The sequence below is a fragment of the Neolamprologus brichardi genome, chromosome 17, assembly GCF_056152115.1.
Source record: "Neolamprologus brichardi isolate AB-2024 chromosome 17, ASM5615211v1, whole genome shotgun sequence".
Lineage (NCBI taxonomy): Eukaryota > Metazoa > Chordata > Actinopteri > Cichliformes > Cichlidae > Neolamprologus > Neolamprologus brichardi.
In genome coordinates, this window is record NC_142120.1 from 21736058 (window position 1) to 21757253 (window position 21196).

General features: G+C 41.5%; 3 protein-coding genes across 5 annotated transcripts; all 3 read right to left on the bottom strand.

Annotated features, from left to right (window-relative positions):
* Positions 1–2033: 2033 nt before the first annotated feature.
* Positions 2034–2589, bottom strand: LOC102789532 (histone H1.3-like). Its single transcript, XM_087831072.1, is given in 3 exon segments — positions 2034–2207; positions 2209–2498; positions 2556–2589. Coding segments are annotated over 3 exon segments (498 nt in total).
* A 1883-nt stretch (positions 2590–4472) lies between these two features.
* On the bottom strand, positions 4473–5046 carry LOC102792806 (histone H3). Its single transcript, XM_006781022.3, has one exon. The coding sequence runs from the start codon at positions 5031–5033 to the stop codon at positions 4623–4625; it is 411 nt and encodes a 136-aa protein (XP_006781085.1). The 5' UTR covers positions 5034–5046; the 3' UTR covers positions 4473–4622.
* Positions 5047–5873: 827 nt separating this feature from the next.
* On the bottom strand, positions 5874–20904 carry tbk1 (TANK-binding kinase 1). 3 transcript variants are annotated; one of them, XM_035906890.2, is made up of 22 exons: positions 20853–20904; positions 20281–20407; positions 19454–19560; positions 18383–18523; positions 17059–17188; positions 16667–16848; positions 16371–16531; positions 16178–16288; positions 15865–16044; positions 15586–15782; positions 15415–15473; positions 14796–14887; positions 14603–14704; positions 12919–12997; positions 10328–10449; positions 10169–10245; positions 9205–9244; positions 9016–9117; positions 8831–8927; positions 8587–8687; positions 8428–8499; positions 5874–7121 (listed from the first exon to the last, which is right to left on the bottom strand). In XM_035906890.2, exons 3-22 carry the CDS (start codon positions 19538–19540, stop codon positions 7082–7084), a joined length of 2172 nt encoding a protein of 723 aa, XP_035762783.1. In that variant the 5' UTR covers positions 19541–19560; positions 20281–20407; positions 20853–20904; the 3' UTR covers positions 5874–7081. The 3 variants fall into 3 exon arrangements, with proteins under 3 accessions (XP_035762783.1, XP_006781090.1, XP_006781091.1); XM_006781027.3 differs by having other exon boundaries at positions 19454–20407; XM_006781028.2 differs by lacking the exon at positions 20853–20904 and adding an exon at positions 20498–20843 and having other exon boundaries at positions 19454–20407.
* Between the last annotated feature and the right edge of the window lie 292 nt (positions 20905–21196).

Here is a 21196-nt window from a genome sequence, read left to right on the forward strand (position 1 = left end):
TGGGGGTCTGCCTGTCGTAAAATGAGTTACACAGTTACTAGCCTGGGGAGAGGACAGCCCCCCCCCCCTCCCGACTGAACAATAGAATTAGTGGAAAACTACTGAGGAGGGGGACACAGGGCAGCCCCGGACTCTTCTTCAGCTGGGATATCAAAAGGATCGGTGAGGTCAAGAAGAAGTAAACCTCAACACTTTATTTTGAAATAATGGATTTCCCTGCATCCTTAACCCTACAGAACTCAATTTGTTCAAATGTACACGAATCAAATTGGTTATGAAATTAGTAATGAAATAAATACATGGTAAAAATAAATCGCTGTATGGGTTCAGCTTGGAGTAAAATGTGTGTCCTTAAAATCACCGAATATCAATTCAGCTGGCCTAGATTTAGTCAGGTAAGGTTGTAGAGTAAAGCATTTCAAGTGGATTATATTGGCTAGGTATCAATAAACTATACATTGTACTTCCACTAAAACAGCCAGTGTAGGCTTTCAAAAATAAATAAGTGAAACATATCTCATATATAGATAATAACATGCATCTATAAATGTAATATTTTCTGTCAAATTTGTTGTTTTTTAATAGAATATTTTAAAATGTAGGTGATAACTTTTAAAGGTGTATTTCTTGTATGATAGTGTTTCATAGTAAAACAAGAAGTGGTGTGATGTCTTGTACTATGAAGGTATGATTGTAAATATTGAGTTAGCATTTGTATTGTTGTCTTTTTCTGGAGTTGTAGACTTGTGAAGACAGAACTAATGTGCACCATGATACTAATACAAGTTGTAAATGTAATGAGAAAAATGGGGGGAGTGTGTGCTTTAATAATAAGGACATTATGAATGATAGAGTGGTGAGCAGGGATGGACTGGGACTAAAAAACAGCCCTGGAATTTGACTGTACTCAGCCCAAAGTAATTGGCGTGCGGAAACTCGGCAACAATAATGCTTGGCATTTGTGTTACAAGACTTTAATAGTGGCTTATGCTATCAAACCATCAAAATTATAGCAACAGTGCTGATGTTGACTAGATGTTGTATTAAAAGTATATTATTCTAGATTAACTTGAATACTCACATAGTAATGGAGGTCTCAACATACTGCAGTCCCTCTGGCTGAACCAATACAAAATGTTTATTGGAAACACACAACACATAGTACTGTATGAGTTATGATAAATCACAAAGTAAAGAGGTTTTAGTATGCAGGTTAACTTGAATACTCACCTTACTCAATGTTGGGGGATAAGTATTTTCTTCAAGAGGTCGCTTTTTTCTGCAACTCTGTCTATGACCAAGTCATTGTCAAGGGACATGAGGATGTCTTTCTCTGTAGTCATAAGCATGAATGCTTCCAGGTGTTCTTGCGACCGTGTGCTTCTTATTCTACTTTTTATGTGCTTGAGAACAGAGAAACTTCTCTCACATGCTACCTGTGTCACAGGCAGAGTAAGGAGGTACCTGTATCCCCAGCCAAGAATATGATAAGCATCTGTGAAGAGGTTGTATCGTTTCAGAATCTGATAACAACAGACTGGGCATTCCTTGCAAGATTTGCACTGTTTGTTTAGTACATCTGTGTTCTCTTCTTCGTCATCATCACAGCCAACCCCTACCATCCTGACCTTGTACTCTTCAAGTGCAGACATTTTAAGCCGTGGCCACTGAGCTGCCAGACACTTTAACTCAGACTGCAAATTTCTTTCCTTTTTTTACTTGCAGCTGCGTTTTGCATCGTTTCTTTCCATCGTCTTTGCCTCCTACTCCACTTCTTCTACTCCTTGCCTGGCGGCCACAGCCAATGCAGCTGGCATTCAACTTAGAGGTGCAGTGGGAAAAAAATAGGTGTTGAAAGCATGCATGGAGAGTGGTGGGCGGGCCTTCCCGGAGTACCGGCCGTTCTGTGATTCTCCAGAATCCACAGATGGCCAGTCCGCCTCTGGTGGTGAGTGAGTGTGAGGAAGGGGCTCTTGTGTATTGCTGTGGTGGCTCTGAGAAGAGCCGTTGTTGAGTGTGAGAGTGGTGGCAGCTCACTTCTTCTTGGCTGCTGTGTCCGCCGCTGCGGGCTTCTTGGCCTTCTTGGGCAACTTCTTAGCGTCTGCGGGCTTCTTGGCTGCTACTGCCTTCTTGGGCTTTTTGGCAGCTGCTGCTGGTTTCTTGGCTTTGGCCGCGGCGGGCTTTGGGAGCGGCTTTCTTGGCTTTGCTCTCAGTAGCCTTCTTGTTCATCTTGAAGGATCCGGAGGCCCCGGTGCCCTTGGTCTGCACCAGAGTGCCCTTCGCCACCAGGCTCTCAATGGCAGTCTTGACGCAGGCCTTGTTCTTGTCCACATCGTAGCCTCCGGCACCCAGAGCCTTCTTGAGAGCAGCTGCAGACACGCCGCTGTGCTCCTTGGAAGCGACCACGGTTTTCACAATCAACTCGCCCACGCTGGGGCCGACTTTCTTGGGCTTGGAATCCTCCAGCCGTTCAGGAGGATTCTGCTTTCTTTCGCCAACTGAAAAATGTGTAAACACAGATTTTTGTCTAAGATAAGTAAAATGCTGCACGATACCTCCGACCAACTCCATCATGTGCTGACCAGTCATAGGAGTGGGTTTAGTGAGAGACTGGGATTGCCAAAATTCACCTCTGAACACCTCAAGAAATCATTCCTACCTACTTCCTGTACAACTCATCCATCTTATGCACAGCACTTACTACAATAGTTGCATTATATAAAGGCAGATAGAAAGGGAAAGGTGGCTACAGAGCCTTCAAATTAGGAATCAGATTGAAGATAACTTTGATGGAAATTCCTCTTTAGTCATAGCTAGAAAAGCTGGATGCGAAGGACACAGCAGAGCCTGACTGTGGCATAGGCAGTATAGGCAAATGCTAAAGGTGCCATCGATCCAAGGGGACCACAAGTGGGGGGAAAAATACAAAAAAAAAATATGGTGTTGCATTTGGCATATAACAGACACAGGACCACATAAATGCATGTGTGGAAAAACTGCAACGAAACAAACAGACAGAGGACCAAAACGATACAGACACAAGACCGTGCAATAGAAAGCTAAGAAACAAAGATGCTGTTATATGATTCATACTCAGATTATAATTAGAATCTTAAAGTTTAAGTTGTTACGACTTTGTGAAATTTTCTGTTTTGAAATTGAACGTCTTCTGCAAATCCTACTGGGGATGTGATCGCATGCATAATCATATTGTAACGATCGTTAGAGGTTGACTTTATGCAGTTTTTCCTTCAAGAGATGTAGTTGTGCTGCAGAAAAGTCAAGAGTGTGCGGGAGCTCTCATCAGTAGTGATGTGTCGGTTGCGAACAAAATGGCTCTTAGAGCCGGCTCCTTATTGGGAGCCGTGGTTTTTTTTCTTTCTTTCTCTCACCTTCTCTCGCACTTTTTTTCGGCTTCACTCCGCACGCAAGCCTTGTGCTTTGCGCTGGGAAGAGGGGAGAGAGGCGGTTGTTACACTCGCAGTAGCACATGAACAGAGCCAGAGGAAAAGAGAGAGAAAGAGAGCCAGGGACAACAACGTCACATTAGAAAGGTACAGTAATCATCCACAACTATTTTCAGTTGTGGATGATAAAGGATTCAGAAAGTTTATTCATGTAGGCCCATATGACAGAGAATATGCATCTTCTTTTTGTTTTCATATTTTAATTTATATTTAATTGTGTTGTGGTTTGCAGTGTTTTGTGTTGTTTCACTTTACATTTGTTTAAAAGGAAAAAAGCTGAAAATTTAAATAGTTAAAAGTTGAAATGTAAATAGTTGGTTTTTGTATGACTTATTACATTTTATCTGGAGTGAATAAATAAAAGTATATTTATGGTGGCTCCTAGAGACAAAGCACATACAAACTTCAAAACATGTACAAATCCTGAAGCACGTACAAAACACAACAGAAGTGCTCCAGGATGCTAGGGGCAGTGTTGAGCTTTTGTTACTTAGTGGCTACACAAGCCAGGAAGTACCAACGACTGGATTTGGTGTGTGGTATTAACAGGTAAATTAACATTTTTTTAAATTATTTGAATATATATGAGTGCTTGTGTATAAATACACAAACAATACACATATGCTTTCAATTGTGTAATTTAAGTGATCTAGGTAGCTCTGTTTTAAAAGTTCAGTTAACACTAGAAATGTGTTTTGGAATTTGTACGTGCTTTGTCATAGGGGCCACCGCATATATTTATATATAAACATATATAAAACCACGTTGTTGTTTTTTTTTACATTAGTAATTCCTTTTGTACATAATTTTATATTATGGTTAATAAATTAAAGCAACAGAACAACCTGAAGAGCTGGTTCTCTAGAAAGAGCCGGAAATCCCATCATTATCATCAGGGTTGATGGGCTTTTTTATTTAAAAAAAAAAAAAAAACCCACCTTACAGAACGCCCGTTGTACTGTGCCTGTTCAATGAACTGGTCAGATCAAAACATCTGGTGCTCAACACGTTAGTTATTGTTACATTCATGATAATTTATTTTAGTAGGAGTAAACCAAATTTGGGCTTATGACATTAAAGATGAACTAAGCTCTTCCGATGTGTGTGTGGCTCTTAAAAGAGCCGTTGTTGTACATAAACTGGTCTCATATCAACTTAAGCCCTCTCCCCGCGGATGCGGCGAGCCAGCTGGATGTCTTTGGGCATGATGGTGACCCGCTTGGCATGGATGGCGCACAGGTTTGTGTCCTCGAAAAGACCGACCAGGTAAGCCTCGCTGGCCTCTTGCAGAGCCATAACGGCAGAGCTCTGGAAGCGCAGGTCGGTCTTGAAGTCCTGCGCGATCTCACGGACCAGGCGTTGGAAGGGAAGCTTGCGGATGAGCAGCTCGGTTGATTTCTGGTAACGGCGGATCTCCCTCAGAGCCACGGTACCGGGCCTGTAGCGGTGAGGCTTCTTCACACCGCCAGTGGCCGGGGCACTCTTACGAGCAGCTTTGGTAGCGAGCTGCTTCCTGGGAGCCTTTCCTCCGGTGGATTTACGGGCGGTTTGCTTCGTTCTGGCCATCTTGGTTTGTGAAAGGAACGTTATGCGGTGTACTGCGGAGATGCCCCTTTATAGCCCACCGCTGGTGCCACTACATCGCTAATTGGTCCATTGTGCGCACGTGTGGCTACACGTAATACGTTTGAAAATTCAAATTAACCTATCAGGTCAGCGGTACAGTGAATTTTTAGTTAAAAAGCATTAGCACAAGCTTAAAATAAATAATAACTAATAATCCTTTTGTAATTAAAGCAATGTCTTAAAGCTTGGAAAGGTTGACAGGGAATGACATTATTTCTTTATTATTTTAAGCTTCATTCTTAAAGCTGTGATAAAGATTACAGGGAGGACTATGTGTTTCTGGATAAAGACAGCTCTTTTGCAGCTTTGCTTTGGTACACCACCTCAGTGGGTTTTGAATTAAACTATGGAGATGTGTTTGAGGTGTAAACTTTCACCTTTAGTTTAGGCTTCAAAACAAGTGTTGCTTTAACTGTCTAGGAATTGCAGACATTTATACAGTCTCACATTTTAATATCTGCAATCAGCATCTGCCTGAAGTCTAGAAACCACAGGCATCACGTGTTTCCTCCTCTTCAGGCCTTTACTGCATCCACCTCGCGCTGCTGCGTGTTTGTGGGTCTCTGCCTTCAGTCTTGTATTTAATAACTGAAAACCTGCTGTTGGGTGGAGATCAGAGCAGCATGTTTTTAGTATCTTTACTTTGAAGGTTGTAAAGTGATTAATGATAAACAGAATCCAGAAATGACTGGAAGGTCTGGTGAGCTGTGATGGGGTTGCCCTCAAACACTTTTTTGGAGCAGTTTGTGTGAAACAACTCTTAATCTGAAACTGTTCAACAGGTCACGCTGACACAGCTTCATGCCTGATCAGTTTATTTATTGATTGATTGATTGAATGGCGTATTTACAGGTCATTTAAACAGTCACTTGGCGTTTTAATTATGGACAAGAAATAAAACAAAGATAGCGAAAAGGACGACCAGCTGAAGGATAGAGGTATGACAAAGAGAGACTAACATATGAGAAAAAAAATAGAAATAGAAATATTCTGTTCAATCCACAGTCCGATAAAATTCAGTGCCTTTAAAAGGACACCAGCTTTCCCCATAAATACAGTACTTTAATGCAACTTAGAGGGAAATAAATACATTTGATGACACTTAACAAAGGAAAAAAAACTAATTTAATACACAATCCTCTAAAAAAACTCAGATCAAGTTGAACATTTCAGAAGTTAACGCTTTAAAAATTATTTTAATTGCAAACTTAATGCCATTTTGTATTTTTCCACAGATTCAAACCCTTAAATGTTCCTTAATCCAGCTGGAAAAATATTAAATACCCCATAATATACTCTGCATAATGTTAGCCTAATTTGCCCCAAAAAGCAGGAAACAGCTTCATCTGAATCATCAGTCAGAGATTTAAATGTTTTCTACCTGATATTAATTAGAACCTAAAACTTCTATATCAAAGCATCTCAAACTCTGCTCATGCTTTAAAGTTTTTACAGAGTAAAATCAGATTAATCAGAGCCTGTTGCTGAAAGAAGGTCCAGTAAATACTCCTTAGACACTGAAGTTAATGTTTGTTTTATTTATTTTTTACCCATTAAACCATTAACATTTAATCCATTAAAACTGTTCTCTTAAATATTCCACTTCAGGTGAAAAACTACAGAACAACGTAAACACACCTGTGGTGATCTTTAATCCATTCATCATTTCCAATAACACCTGCAGCCGAAAGTATTTGACTCCAAATGTGACATAAACCCTCCCTAAACCTGTTGTTCCCGGCTGTGTCCGCCTAAATACTCAAAGGTGTTTCAGGGTCTCTTTGCGATGTGATTGGATGAAGCTGCTCTGCATTCCTTCGCTGATCCTTAGCTGAAAACCTCTCCGATCTTTTTCTTTTAAAGCCACTGAAGCAATTGAGCCAGAGTTTCCAGAGACTCATACAAAAAGCTTTGTCTTCAACAGTCCGACGTTATTTACACAGTAAACACACAGAATATGTACAAACTGCAGCAACACACGACTCCACTCATCCTCTCAGGCCCCCATCCAGTGTCAGAGTGCCAAACCTGCAGAGGTGATACAGACCGAGTCACATTTGTGCCAAAATAATCACACTAAAGTTAAAATAAAAGAAAGTGAAACAAGAACCTGAAGGTAGGTTTTCAGAAGCTGGCTCAGGCAAACAAAAACATTTTATTCTGTTTCTAAGAAAGTGTTCACGTGTTGATTGTCAGTGTTCATAAATCCAGGTCAAAATGACCCCCACCTCTGTACTTCCTGTGGGTTTGGTTGCTGTTTTTAAACTGAACTTTTGTGTTTTTCAGCTCTGAAAATATGAAGTAGAAACCTGCTGAACTTTAAAATGCAGAAAAAAAATAAGTTGGCCACATTTGAAACTGTTTTAGTTGAAGGTAAGATTTTTATTTGCTTCATTAAATATACTAACATTATAATTATCTAATTTTAATGGAACTTTAGGAGGATAATGTATAATCTGTATAATGTTCACTTTTTTCCCATAAACACCCTAATCATGAGTGTTGACACTTCAGTATGTATCAATAAAGTTGTGGTTTGACAACCATTAGAGTACTGGTATTACTGGTAGTACTAAGTGTGACAACTTGATTTTAAAAATCAAATTCTTTTAGAATAAACTTTACTGTATTTTAGGGGTCACTGATCAGCTCATTTTTGTCCTTATTGTTTTGTTAGGGAGTTGACACTGGTCCATATTATTCAGAGGCACGCTCATAAGCATCTTTTAGGTCTAAATTTTACATGAGCTGATTAAACAGAAATCAAAGTTATGTCAAACATCGGCCGACCAAAGACTCCAACTAGCCAACTGCATGACTTCAGAAATAAAAAGGAGGGCATGAAATTTGGACTTTTAACTTTATTTTAGTTTTACAGCTTTTGCTGATGGTGAGGAGCTCCCCAATGGGAGCTCTATACTATACTACATTGAAATAAATAAGTAACAGGTAAACAATTAAATTACAGAATGTTACAGATTTTATATTGGGTTCACAATAAAAATAAATAAACAAATACAAAAGACATTAAATGGAATGGTTTTGAGAACTGACAGATTTATAACTGTAGGACAGTCTGCACTGCACTTCTTTATCTTATATTAAGATATCACTGGTTTGGCTCAGACTGGGCTGTATGTGGGCTACGGTGTAAAATAAATTTGATATCCCTGGTTTAGAGAAAACATTCAGTCAATAAATTCAGAACCATAAACATCAAACCTGCGTCTGTTTCCGAGCGGTCTGCGTACTTTTAACATTTTAAAACAAACAATAGAAACAGAACCTGCAGCTGATTTACCATAGTCTTAAATTAAAAACAGAAAAGTCTGACCTCTCTAAGAAATGGTTGTTTTCTGCCAACTCTTTGACCACTCCCTCCATCTCCTCCTTCAGCTTCTTCATCCTGAAACACAGAAGCACTGAGTCAGCACTCACGGCTGCGTCAGATGGAACTCAACACGATGCGACAATAGAGAGGAAACAAACAAACCCCAGAGTCATCTCCACCAGCGTGTTCTGGCTCAGGTAGGCCTGAGGCTTCATGCCACTGGACACCAGAGGAAGAACTTTCTGTGGCAGCTGTTCCTGCAGCTGGAAGACAAACAAACAGACACGTGTTTCTGTCACTTCCAGACTTCATTCTGGGAAACTGGCCGTAAACGAATGTGTTTAGTTATGATGACAGATTTCGCGTGCGTCAGCCGCCCAGCACCTGAAATCGCTTTAATGTTTACCTTGATCGCTCTCTCCATCAGCATGGTCACCTCCTTCTCGATGCTGATCAGCTGACTGGACAGGTTTAGCAGCTGCTTCCTCACATGATGAACTTTCCTGAAAAAACAAACAAACAGAGAAATGTCAACACTCAAGCCGAGAGGAGCTCGGGTCACGACCCAGCTGCCCACTTGCCTGTCATTACCTCATCCACTCCTCGCTCTTGGAGATAAAAAGACGGTACTTCATTGCGCACTCGTCTGTGAACAGAGTCCTGGCCTTACTCGCGTGAAGGACCAACTTCTGTCTGCAGGAGAGAAACAAAAACATGGCATCAGAAAGAAGGCGGAGCCTGACGGAGGACATCCACATAGCTGACAATACCGGAACTTACTTGTCAAACTTGTGGATCTGCTCCTCATTGTACGGCAGACCTGAACAGAAGAAATTAAACCAAACCATTTAAAGTTTCACTTTTACTCCCGCGACAGCGACATGCTCTCGGTTTAAAAGATTTTAAAATTGTCTTAAATTAACTAAAACCTTCAGTTCATTTGCTTTAAGCACAGCGTGACAGTGTCGTGTCATCATAACTGTTGGTAAACCTCAACAGCAAACAAAAAGTTTTATTAAACAAAAGACTGTAAGTGTGCTGTCAGTAAACAGAAAAGAACAGCTCAACAATGACAACAAAGGAGAGCTGCACATATCCCACATCTTAAACTCCGGCTGATGGAGGATCACTTTTGTTTCAGTTTGTTTGTTTTGTTCAAGAAAGAAATAGAAATTATTTCTGATTTTCTGTTATGCAGGTGCAGAATATTTCGTAACATCTGACATTTAAAGAGTTTAATACAGCAGCGAGGTTGTGAAGGTAAATCTGAGTGTCATTGCATAGCAATGGAAGACGAAAGCAAATAAATAGAAAATAAAATGGAACCCAAAATTGAGCCTTGCAGTACACCACAGGTATTGTGCAAATTGTGAAGAAATGAACAGCCACATAGCAACCTCGGGCATGAAATAAAAGCTGCTGATATGGTACAATCTGCAGTAAAGTGTGTGCTGTAAAACTTAGTAAATCATGTTTTTATGTTTTCTTTAAATAATCTTCCAAAATTATTAGGTGCTCTGAAAAGGAAACTCCTACAAATACATGTGCTGTTGGACCAGCCGTGAAGCTAACTGTGTGCAGGCTTTCTGTCTCTGAGCCTCATCAATAAATCTCCTTAGACCAACAGAAGTTTTGACCCTGATGCAGACTGTAGGTGAAGCTGGTTCTAAATGAAACGTGATTTAACGATGACTCTTCCTCCACAGATAAACAGCTGAATCTGCAGCCGTGTTTGTGAACTCACGTCTCTCTGCTTTGTCCTTCTTGAACTGCTGGTAGATGGCGGTGATGGCGTCCAGCAGCACTTTGATCTTCTCCACACTGCAGAGAAAAAGCCCAGCGTCACGCACTGCATCACCACACATCACTTTTGCATTATTATTTCCTGTTCTTTCAAACTTACTTCCTGTCCTCAGGGTGCGTCCCAACTTGCTGCGTCCAAGTGTCGGTCAGAAGGCCTCCAGGCAGAAATTTACTCTTGACGTCTTGTGTTGTACGTTCGATGGGCTCCAGAGAGCCGGAGATCTGCACAGAAACATTACGTCAGGACGAAACAAAGAAAAATCACCAACATTTTAAAAACAGTTGAAAGAAATGAGGCACAGTGAGACGACTGCACCGTAATTAACAGACAACCTCAGACTCTAATGAAATCATATGTATGGTGATACTGGAGGTTTTTAAAGTGAGCACGTGACCAAAAATTCTTAACTCAAGTGTTTCTGAGAGTCAGTGTCACAAAACAACTAAGCATTTTTCTTATAGTCCTACTCAGCTGTTAAGTTTGACCTTTTAAACCACATGTGTCAAAGTCAAGGCCCGCGGGCCACATCCGGCCCGGCGTACATTTATATCCAGCCCGTGAGATCATTTTATATAGATGTACTATTATTGTTATGCATGGCCCAGCGATATGAGGCGCTAATAATATACAAACTACAGATCCCATAATGCAGCGCTGCAGCATCCTTGGTGAAGGCTAGGCTAACTGGGAACATTCCCGCGTCAATCAAGTCAAACTTCTGTTATTGCGAAGCTAGCCGCGCACAATCGTGGAGAGAAAAGTTGATTCTGAAAGCAGAGCCTTTCAGCGCCAGTGGGAGACTGAATATATGTTTACAGACATGCTGGTAAACCTGTGTGTCTTATTAGTGGCGCTAATGTGGCTGTAATTAATAATAATAATGGATTGGATTTATATAGCGCTTTTCAAGGCACCCAAACTGCTTTACAATGCCACTATTCATTCATGCATTCACACAGTGGTGGAGGCAAGCTACGGTTGTAGCCACAGCTAGGCAGACTGACAGAAGCGAGGCTACCATATCGCGCCATCGGCCAACACCAGTAGCCAGTAGGGTAAAGTGTCTTGCCCAAGGACACAACGACCAGGACAGAGAGGGATCGAACCGGCAACCTTCCGGTTACAGATACGCTTCCCAACCCCCTGAGCCACGGTCGCCCCAATTAAAGAATTTAATTTAAGACGGCACTACGAGACAAAACGTCAGGATAAGCTGAAAAACCTAAATGCAGAGCAGAAACTACAGAAAGTAGAAGAGCTAAAGAAGAATCTGACATTTCAGCAGACTTTTTTCACCAGAGCAAAATCACAAAGTGAAGCTGTTGTGAAAGCAAGTTTTATTGTAGCAGAGGAGCCAAATCAGCCTGGTACCACTCTGAAGAGCTCCATGATGAAGCTGTGCGACGTCTTGTGTCCAGACAAAACGCAGATTTTGGCAAATGTGAGCCTGAGCACAAATACGATTGCTGATCGGGTTTGTGAGATGGCCACTGATTTAAGAACACAGTTGTGTGAAAGAAGCAAAAACTTTATTGCATACTCTCTTGCTGTGGACATTGCACAGCTGGCCATCTTCATCCGTGGAGAGGAAATACTGAACATTAAATCGATGCACGGGACAACGACAGGGAAAGACATTTTTTAAAACGTATGTAACCGTATGTAAAAGTGTAACCGACATGAAACTGCCCTGGGACAAACTTGTTGGACTTACAACAGATGGAACACAGGTGTTGTGCGGTGAAAAAAGTGGACTAGTCGGCAGGATGAGAGTAAAGATGCAGGTGGAGAACTGTACCGATGAGTTAACAGCATATCACTGCATCACACACCAGGAAAGGCTGTGTGGTAAAGTCCTAAAAATGAAGCATGTAATGATCACCGTAACGCAAACCATAAATTTTATCTGAGCTAAAAGTTTAAATCACCGTCAATTTCAGTCTTTTATGTGGGAAATAGATTCAGAGTTTGCCGACATTCCTTATCATACAGAGGTCTGTTGGCTGAGATGGGATAAAAATTCTCAATAGAGTTTTTGAGCTCAGCAAGGAAATCTGTCAGTTCATGGGCATGTATGATGTGGTGAAGGCATTTCAAGTGAAGCTGTCACAAATGCACCAGTGCAACCTGCCTCACTTTCCCTGTTGCCAAGTAATGCTGAACCAAGTCAGCGGACTTTGCTGAATTGCACCTGTGCAGATTCAGATGGAGCTGCAGTGTAATGATACACTCAAGGGAAAGTACGGCACTGAATGGCCCGCACAGTTTATTAGTTCCTTTCCTGAAGCAATGCCCCAGCTCCGTCTACATGCGGCTCGAACCTTGTGTATGCTTTCATTTATTTTTTCTGGGTTTTTTGGCAGCATGTTCATATTTCTAACTTGCATAATTTTGACAGGACATATTTCTATGAAGAGCAAAATATTTAAAGTTAATGTTTCTTCAATTCTCAAACTCAAAATCAGAGTCACCACCAAGAGTTCAGTGTGGCTGTTCTCTCAGATTATTACTGTCAGGTTACAATAAAATTAAAAAAAGAGGATTTATGAGTTTCAGCTCGTTCAGCGGTTTTAAGAACCAAGCTGATAAAAATCTGGAGAGTCTGAGAGACAAAGAACTGCAGCATGTTAGAAAGATGTCTGAATAACAAATGTGATGCACAGAGACAGGAAAAGAGCACCAGCACTCACTCTGAGAACTTTCTTGTGCATGTCTGAGATCTCGTCGTATTCTGACGACAGCATGTTGGCCTGCATCAGCACCTCGAACCTGAAGCACGGCAAGAGCATCACATTATTAACAAAACTTTCAGGATTACACTCTGGAAATTATTATTATTCAAACACTGCATTACATTTCACTTTTAACAGTTAATGAAGGCTGAATTATGAAAAACAGATCTAAAGAACTGTGACCATAAATGTCTAAGAGTGTTGCTTACAATGACTAAACAGAAAATCGAGGTTGATGGAAAAACAACTTGAGACTAGGGCTGGGCCATATCATACCATTCACGGTAACACCGGTATAATGTTCAGCAATGATAAGAAAATGAAATATCGCGATAGAATATGGGTAAAACACACATGCGCAGTGCCTTTGTTTTCGTACGCACATGGCAGAAAAAGTATGATGGCGACGCAGAATGAGAAGGGCAAAAGCAGATCGTTGAATGAAACAGATGAACCAGAATTGGTTTGTAAAAATGCTGCAACTTCAGTGGTGTGGAACTGGTTTAGCTTTCGTCCCTCAGATACACAACAAAGCACTATTTTTGGTAGAGCATGCTAGCGGGCCGTCGTTATTACCATGTTTTTTGGAAAATACAGCACACTTAAAATCTGAAAATCGACAGTGCCCCTTATAATCCCGTGTGCCTTATGTATGAATTCTAGTTGTGTTTACTGACCTCGAAACGATTTTATGTGGTAGACGGGGCTTTGAAAATCTGTCAAATGTTTTAGTACGACTTTGCTAAGCTACAAACTTGCACCGCTTGATGGATTGTTGGAGCATTACGGCTATCGTAGGCAGGAGCCTCGCGGAGTGATACGTCCTGTGCTTCAACATAATATTACCGTATTGTGTGTGTATAACCTCTTTTTAAGTTTTGTGGATATTATACATGGTTATGCTGAGGATATGTCGGCCAATTTCCACTGGAAATGCCTTTTGGTTAAACTGTCAGCAAGGAATTTGCATTTGCGCTGTTACATTTTTATATAACTTTAATGCACATAAAAACAGCTGCTTGTTTAAGTGAAAATACACGTTTTTTCATTTTTTTTGCACTAATAAAGTTGTGGAGTTGTTAAGTATTTTGTCTAGTGTCAATTATATCGTCAGTTACATCGTTATCGCAAATTTTCAAATGTATATCGGGATAAATATTTTTGGTCGTATCTCCCTGCTCTACTAGAGACTATTAAATGTAGTGTCAAGTTTCTGTGGACTTGTTTTGCAGTAGTTTTAAGTCTCAGAAGTAAATGTTTTCAATACTTCTGAGTCCCTTTGGTGACTTCAGTCTCTTTGTGATAATTTTAAGTTTTGAGTCTCTTGGCAATAATATATATATATATATATTTTGGTAGTAACTACATGAGTCTTTGTGCTACTTGGTGATAGTTCCAAGTCTCGTTGTTTCTAGTCTCTGCAAGAGGCTCTTTGGGCCGGTTGTTCACTGCAGCGGTTTTGAGTCTCCTTGTTTTAAGACATGACAGATTTTTATGTTGTGGAAACTTGATCATATGACATTAGGATCTATATAAGTTAGAACTGAGGCCATTGATCTCGCTAATCTAAGGGTCAGGCGCTGGCTTTGTTCGTTTGTGATGCATCTGTAGGAGCAGTGTGCGGGTTAACGGCCTCACTCACAGCTGCTCGGTCTTCTCCAACATCTGTGTGCAGAAGTTACACAGATGGAAAACCTCCAACTTCTTGCGCATAATCTCATTGTAGTCCTCCTTCATCAGCTCACTGCACGAGTAAAGACACAAAGAAAAATGACGTCACATGAGAAAACCAACTGAGCTCCACATCTGAGAAGATTTTTGTGATGTGAACTTACATTAAACCTCGAACTCCTTTCCGCACCAGCTCCTGATAAAGCAGCAGAGACTCTGAAGTTTTCCACAAATGGCCGACATCTCCTGCAAAAGTCTGAACAACAGGAAGAGGAAGGTCAGCGAGCATCGAGGGACTGAAGGAAAAAAGACTGGCTCACGGTGGTCCCTCTGCAAAAAGCTTCAAGTTTTTTTGTGGTAGTTTGTACCCATCCATCCATCCTCTTCCACTTATCCTTTTCAGGGTCATGGGGGGAGGCTGGAGCCTATCCCAGCTGTCTTGGGGTGATCTATAAGTTATTTTTAGAGTCCCTTTGCAATCATTTCTAGTCTCTATTTATCTATCTATTTAAAAATAGTTCAGAATTATTCTGTGTAGTTCAGTCTTTGTAACTCTGTAAATCTGTTTGTAAGAGTTTAAAATAAACTTTTTTTCTTAAAAGTCACCAGATGAGTGAATTAGAGAAAGATTAATGGGTTAGAGTTCATCCTGAAGTGGTCCTGATTTCTTATGCTGACACACCTAAGCTCCTGTAATTGAACAGGCCGTATAAACTAGCAATGTTTTACTATTTTTTTCCTGGGCCAATCAGATTCACAGCTAAGATGATGTGAGTTCAGTACCTTTGCGTAGCTGGCATCCAGGTCGAGGTCATAGCGGGGCTGAACTTTAGGAGGACTGGCTGTGAAAACAAAATCAGGTCCAGTTTCTAACCAACATATTCCATCACAAAACCCATCACATCAATTCTGGTTTTATTAAACATGACAGAAGAAAAAAAAGGAAGTGCATACGATCTTCAAAGATGAGTCCCACGGTGGCGACGGACTCACGGCTGACGAGCATGATGGGATTTTCTCTGGAGGTCTTGGGGAAAGTCTTGGCCTGGCGGTTGGCATCGAGGACGAGGCGGCGGCCCTCGTAAAGCAGCTCCTGATTATGCAGAGGGATGCTGGTCCTGCGGCACAACAGTTCCTGGAACAGCGCTGCCCTGTGGGCACATGAAGAACAGCAGCTTTCAGACACCGCGCAGACTGTTTGAGAAAGCAGGTGCACGGGCACTCAAGGCTTACGTGTTGTACTCATGGATGTAGACGTGGTGCAGTGTGGCCTGCTGCAGGCTGAAGACATAAACTACGGTTCGGTGCAGGATGTCGTTGGTCTCAGCGAAGAACTGATCGAAGCCCCAACATTTCTCCTGATCGGCCTCCAGGATGTTGGCAAGCACTGGGGTCAGGAGGCTCTGAAGACCCCTGAAACAAAACCCGAGACATGATCTGTGTGTGTGACCATGAAGGAAACAACAGGCCGAGACATTTCCACACATATATCCCTCAACATGTTTGTTCATGAGCGTGATGATCAGGGTGTGTGAGGGTCTCATACTTTGACAGGCTGCAGGACACCGGCATCTCTGTGCTCCACTCGATCTTCCCGTTCTCACACTTCTGATGGCCAGAGATCGTCCCGGACGGCTTTTCTGTGATGATTTTATACCTGAGGCAGACAAACAGCTGGGTAAGTTTCAGCTCAGTCCAATTCCTGTCAGAATGGGTCAAAGGTCACAGCGAGCTCTCACATGACTTCTTTGTTCCTGCGCGGCCCTTCGAACGGTCTGAAGGGAAGGCTGCCGGTAGCGGCGTGGTAGAACGTGACGCCGATGCTCCACAGGTCCACCGTGGCACCGTACTTCTTCTGGTGGTCTTTTCTCAGCACAGCGCGCTCGTACATGTCAGGGTGCTGCATAAGAGACATATGAAGAAGAGTTACTCAGCAGCAGCTGCACCAGCTGTGACATCACTCACTGGCATGTTTGTGTATGCTGCCATCTTTTATCTACAGTTCCTGTTCACTGCGTGCGTTTGTTTTGCTGACCAGGTACTCCTCAGTGCCATACAGAGACACAAACTGCTCGTCGTCCTCCAGCTCTCTCGCTGCTCCAAAGTCGGTCAGCTTGTAGACGGAGCGTCCGTCCTCTCCAATCACCCTCATGATGTTTCCCGGTTTGATGTCCCGGTGAACGATGCCGTACTCTCTCAGGTGGTTCATACCTGCCACTGAAGGGGACACAACAACCAATCAGAGAGAGTTGCAGTCTCCATATTGAACCATTTATATGCATTTCTTTCCACATTTAAAGAGAAGATTGATCACTCGTGTTTGATTTCCTTTTAACTGCTGAAACTTCTCAGAGCAAGATTTCACATTTAAAAGAACCTGATCGGCTGGAACCAACGCAGAGTGTCACAGTTAAATGTGTCCCTCACCAACATCATGGAGAACAATGAGGAACTCGTCCTCGGGGAGTCCATACGCATTGGACGACTCCTCCAAGACAGTGTAGAGACTCCCGCAGGGACAGTACTCCATCACCAGGACCTTGTGACGGGTGTTGGACTGAGAGGAGGAGGAGGACGTTAGAAGGATGTTTTTACTCTCCTTAAAGATGTCAACATTATGTCTCAGCTACAAAATATAATTTCAGTTTTGGTCAATTTTTACATGTTAGATGTTAGTTTAGTTTGAATTCACTTTGAAGAACTGAAACTGAGCCTAAAAGCTGAAACTAAAGCTGGAGCTGAGAGTCAGGAGGTAGAAGCGCCCGACAGGCTAATTCAGGGCTAAAAATTACTTGTTTTAGTTACTGAAACAAACATCTGCAAAACTCTTTTAATAACCACGAAATTTGAATCTTTACATTAAAAACTAAAAAATGTGAAATCTGAATGTTGTTGTCAGATTTATGTCATAAAAATGTTATACTTTTGTCTTCAATTTAAATATTTAGGACTTCACTCTTGTTTCTGTTTTTTAGGCTCCATCTTCTTTTCCTCCTCTTACATTAGAGGAAATATTCCTTCTTGTTTTGGGCTATAAACCAATTTTATGATGATGGGAATCTTTAGTGGCAGCTTTCAAGGTTTTGAAGATCAACAACGTGAAAAATGAAAATAATATTTTCTGCTTTTTTAAATTAAATATAACTTAACTATGAAGAGCAGGTAACACTCCCAAATTCTGCTGAATATTGTTCACATTTACAGCTGAATAAACTCTGTAAACTTAGACAACTGAACAAATAAATGAAGCCGAGCACAAGGATACAGTGGCAATACCTCATCCTTGTGCTCGCCTTCATTTGTCTGACGGGTTCTTTTTCACAGTCAGTATGAGTTGTGGGTCAAACCTTCAGAGGTTTCTGTCTGGCAGAGTGGAGCTGAGCTCTTTATCACGGCCTCACATCAGTCAGACACTTTTGGGCCTTTCAGCTCAGTTATGGGACTCACAGGTATTGTGTGAGCCAGATGTGGCCAAAAAGTTGCAACATACCTGACATCTGGCTCATATAAGATGAACCTGAAGCTGTGTTAAAGCATGTAGACTCGACCTGAATCAACAACAACAGCCAGGCCCGAATGTGGGCCAGCAGTTGTACATCTGGGCCACATCTGGGCCCAGATGTGCAACAGCCCTAGCTAACCTAACATGCTATTTCTGGAAGATTCCCGTTTCCTCCTGGGATCAAATCAGGGATCTTTCACTTGCTAGGACTAAATATTCTCAGTAAGAATAAAACATGAAGTTACTGACCTCCTCCTCCACAGCGAACAGCTTCACGATGTTCTTGTGGTTGAGTTTCTTCAGCACCTCGAACTCTCTCATCTGGACATCGAGCGGCCGCAGAAAACTCAGGTTGTTGAACACCTTGACAGCGTATAGGTCGCCGGTTTTCTACACACAGACATGTACATTACACTCAAGAATCATCACTTTTTAAATAAATCCTGTTTTTAAAAGAGGTGAAACTAAGAAGGACCATAAATATTATGGGAGAAATTTGCCCTCAGCGTAGTCTGCAGGCATAAGGCAGCGTGAAGGGTTTAAAGCACAAACTGAGCTCAGACACAAAACTCAACCCGACATCAGATTAAATTATTCCGATCTGAAAAGGAGAAACTTTTCTGCACAGTAACAAAGTTTTTATGAATGAATTCAACCTGGAACAAATAAATGAGATCAACATCGGTGTGAAGATTAATAACGCAGGTTTTACTAAAGACTGAGTTTGTTCACCCCGAGATGAGGTTACCAGGGTAAAAGACTGTGAAGTCAACGACTCCGCCCCTCATGCAGAAGTAGCTGCCTGGCTCTTTTTCAGTTGGAATCAAAGCTCATATGAGAGCTTTCACGTCTTTACAAACAAGAAACTAATGTTAACTTGTTATTCGTTAACTGTGGATAATAATGGATAATTGTGGATTTTGTGACTCAGGACAAAAACAAACTCTGATTGGCTTTTGTAGAACCGAAACTCAGAGTTCAGGTTTAGAATTTGTTAAACCTGCTTTCTGGAATGTGTCCAGGTGACATCTTTAGGTTTGAGAAGGTGAAAATAACATATGAGCCTCTCACTCTGACATGTTAAACCATAAACTGTAAGCGTACCTGAATGTTTCCCCTTTGCAATCAGGGGAAACACTCAATATCTATCTGCTGTCTACCATCAGTTCTGAACTCAAATATTGCTGAAAGACTTTGAAATAGTTTACTTCTTCATAAACAGAAGGGATCAAAACCAGAATAAAAATATCTTGATATCTTCACGGAGTGTTTCTGTATTTCCAGAGAGAAAAACAATTCGCGGCTGGCATGGCAACATACCTTGTGCCGTCCACGGTAAACATTTGCCGTCGCTCCCTGACCGAGCAGGTCTGAGATCAGCCACAGGTAGTTGGCGGTGCTCTGCATCCTGAAGGCTGCGGGTGATCCTGCAGACACAGCACAAACTGATCAACATCAAGGGAAACAACGATCAATACACAACACAACCCGATCAGTCGAGTTTACTGCTAAAACACTTGGAGGTAAATAGATTAGCTAAAAAGGAGACAGCAGTTGTTACTGATACAATAAGAAGCAGATTTTTATTTTGGAAATCTAGTAACTTAAAGTATGATAAACCCTAACTGAGGGCCTTTACTTTGAAAATCTGAGGCATTTCTGAGAGTTTATTTTCTCTTAGAAGCATGTTAGTCTTACTTTAAAAAACTAAGGGCCTGTCAATCAGTACTCATCAATACACAGCATAACCAGCCAGTTTATACACACTAGAGACTCTGGCTGTGACTGATTTATATTGATCAATCAACAATCAGGTCATCAGTACTAAACAGTAGCGAACAAATCATTGATACTGATTGGGCGTTTTGGTGTATACTGATCTGAATTTGTGGCATCCATTGATTGTTATTTGTGGTTTGTATGGGTCAGGTATTTCTGATCTACACTGTTCAGCTGTTATATTGATCAGTTGTTTCTAAGATGCATCCATTCGCTGGCTGTGGTGTAGAGTCCACAAACAGCTAATCGATAAAGAGCAAAAACAATAGATCAATATCCAGCAGAAACAACTAATCAATAACTGATAAAGTGATCATGTTAAACTGCTGTACATATCAGTAATAAATCAATCAATAAATAAAAAGCACCTGGTTGGAACACTCCCGCCACTTAATAATATATATAAAAAAATAAAAGTTTAAAAAATGTTTTTTCGCTGCGTCACCGGTTGCGTCGTGACGTCACGGCAGCTGCCTGGAAATTCCCGTTTGAGGCCTGAAACAAGAAAAAGGTAAAAGTGAGCGCAACATGAAGGTTATTCAGCCGACTTTGGGTCGTTACCGGGCAAACGGTGACGTCTTTAACCTTTGTTTCTGTTTACTGTTTACGGTTTCCGGTTAAACACGAACACAGCTGAACGCTTCCACCTGCGGGCCATCACACTTCAGGTTACCTGCTGACCCCGTGCCGCACTCCTCTGGGCTGGTTATCGATCCGGTATCTGTTTGATCTGTTCGTGTCTTATTTTCGCTTTCTGTCGACACGAACCGGAACGACCAAAAAAAACGCGTCACTTGAGTAAACCTATCGTCCAAACCGAGCCCAAACACCGGGTCCGTCAGCAGCGAGCCCCAGGCTCTGTATACGTGCGGGAAGTAAAAACACTACCGGGAGTTTTCCCCGTTAAAACGACCCGTCTTTATTTTGTTTATTTCCTTACCTTCTCTCTGCGGTCGAGCCTTCTTCTTCCGCTATTGTCGGGTCATGTGACAGCAGTAATCTAATCAGAGAACCCAACATATGTAGGGGTGTGGCCTGATCCTACCGTAATACCGATAGGATAAGTATGGGCTCAAATTGTGGTCATAAATATTTTGTACTTGTATATCAGTTTTGTACTTGTAAATCAGGATTTGTATGTGTAAAAAGAATTTGTGTGTGCGTAAAAAAGATTTGTATGTGTAAAAAGAATTTGTGTGTGTGTAAAAAAGATTTGTATGTGTAAAAAGAATTTGTGTGTGCGTAAAAGAGATTTGTATGTGTAAAAAGAATTTGTGTGAGCGT

Coding starts and splice junctions, on each gene's coding strand:
- LOC102792806 (XM_006781022.3), bottom strand. CDS start 5,033: ATGGCCAGAACGAAGCAAACCGCCCGTAAATCCACCGGAGGAAAGGCT.
- tbk1 (XM_035906890.2), bottom strand. CDS start 19,540: ATGCAGAGCACCGCCAACTACCTGTGGCTGATCTCAGACCTGCTCGGT. Junction 15,474..15,585: donor GGGACTCATCTTTGAAGATC/GTATGCACTTCC, acceptor TTGTTTTCACAG/CCAGTCCTCCTAAAGTTCAG. Junction 8,688..8,830: donor TGATGGAGAGAGCGATCAAG/GTAAACATTAAA, acceptor TTTGTCTTCCAG/CTGCAGGAACAGCTGCCACA.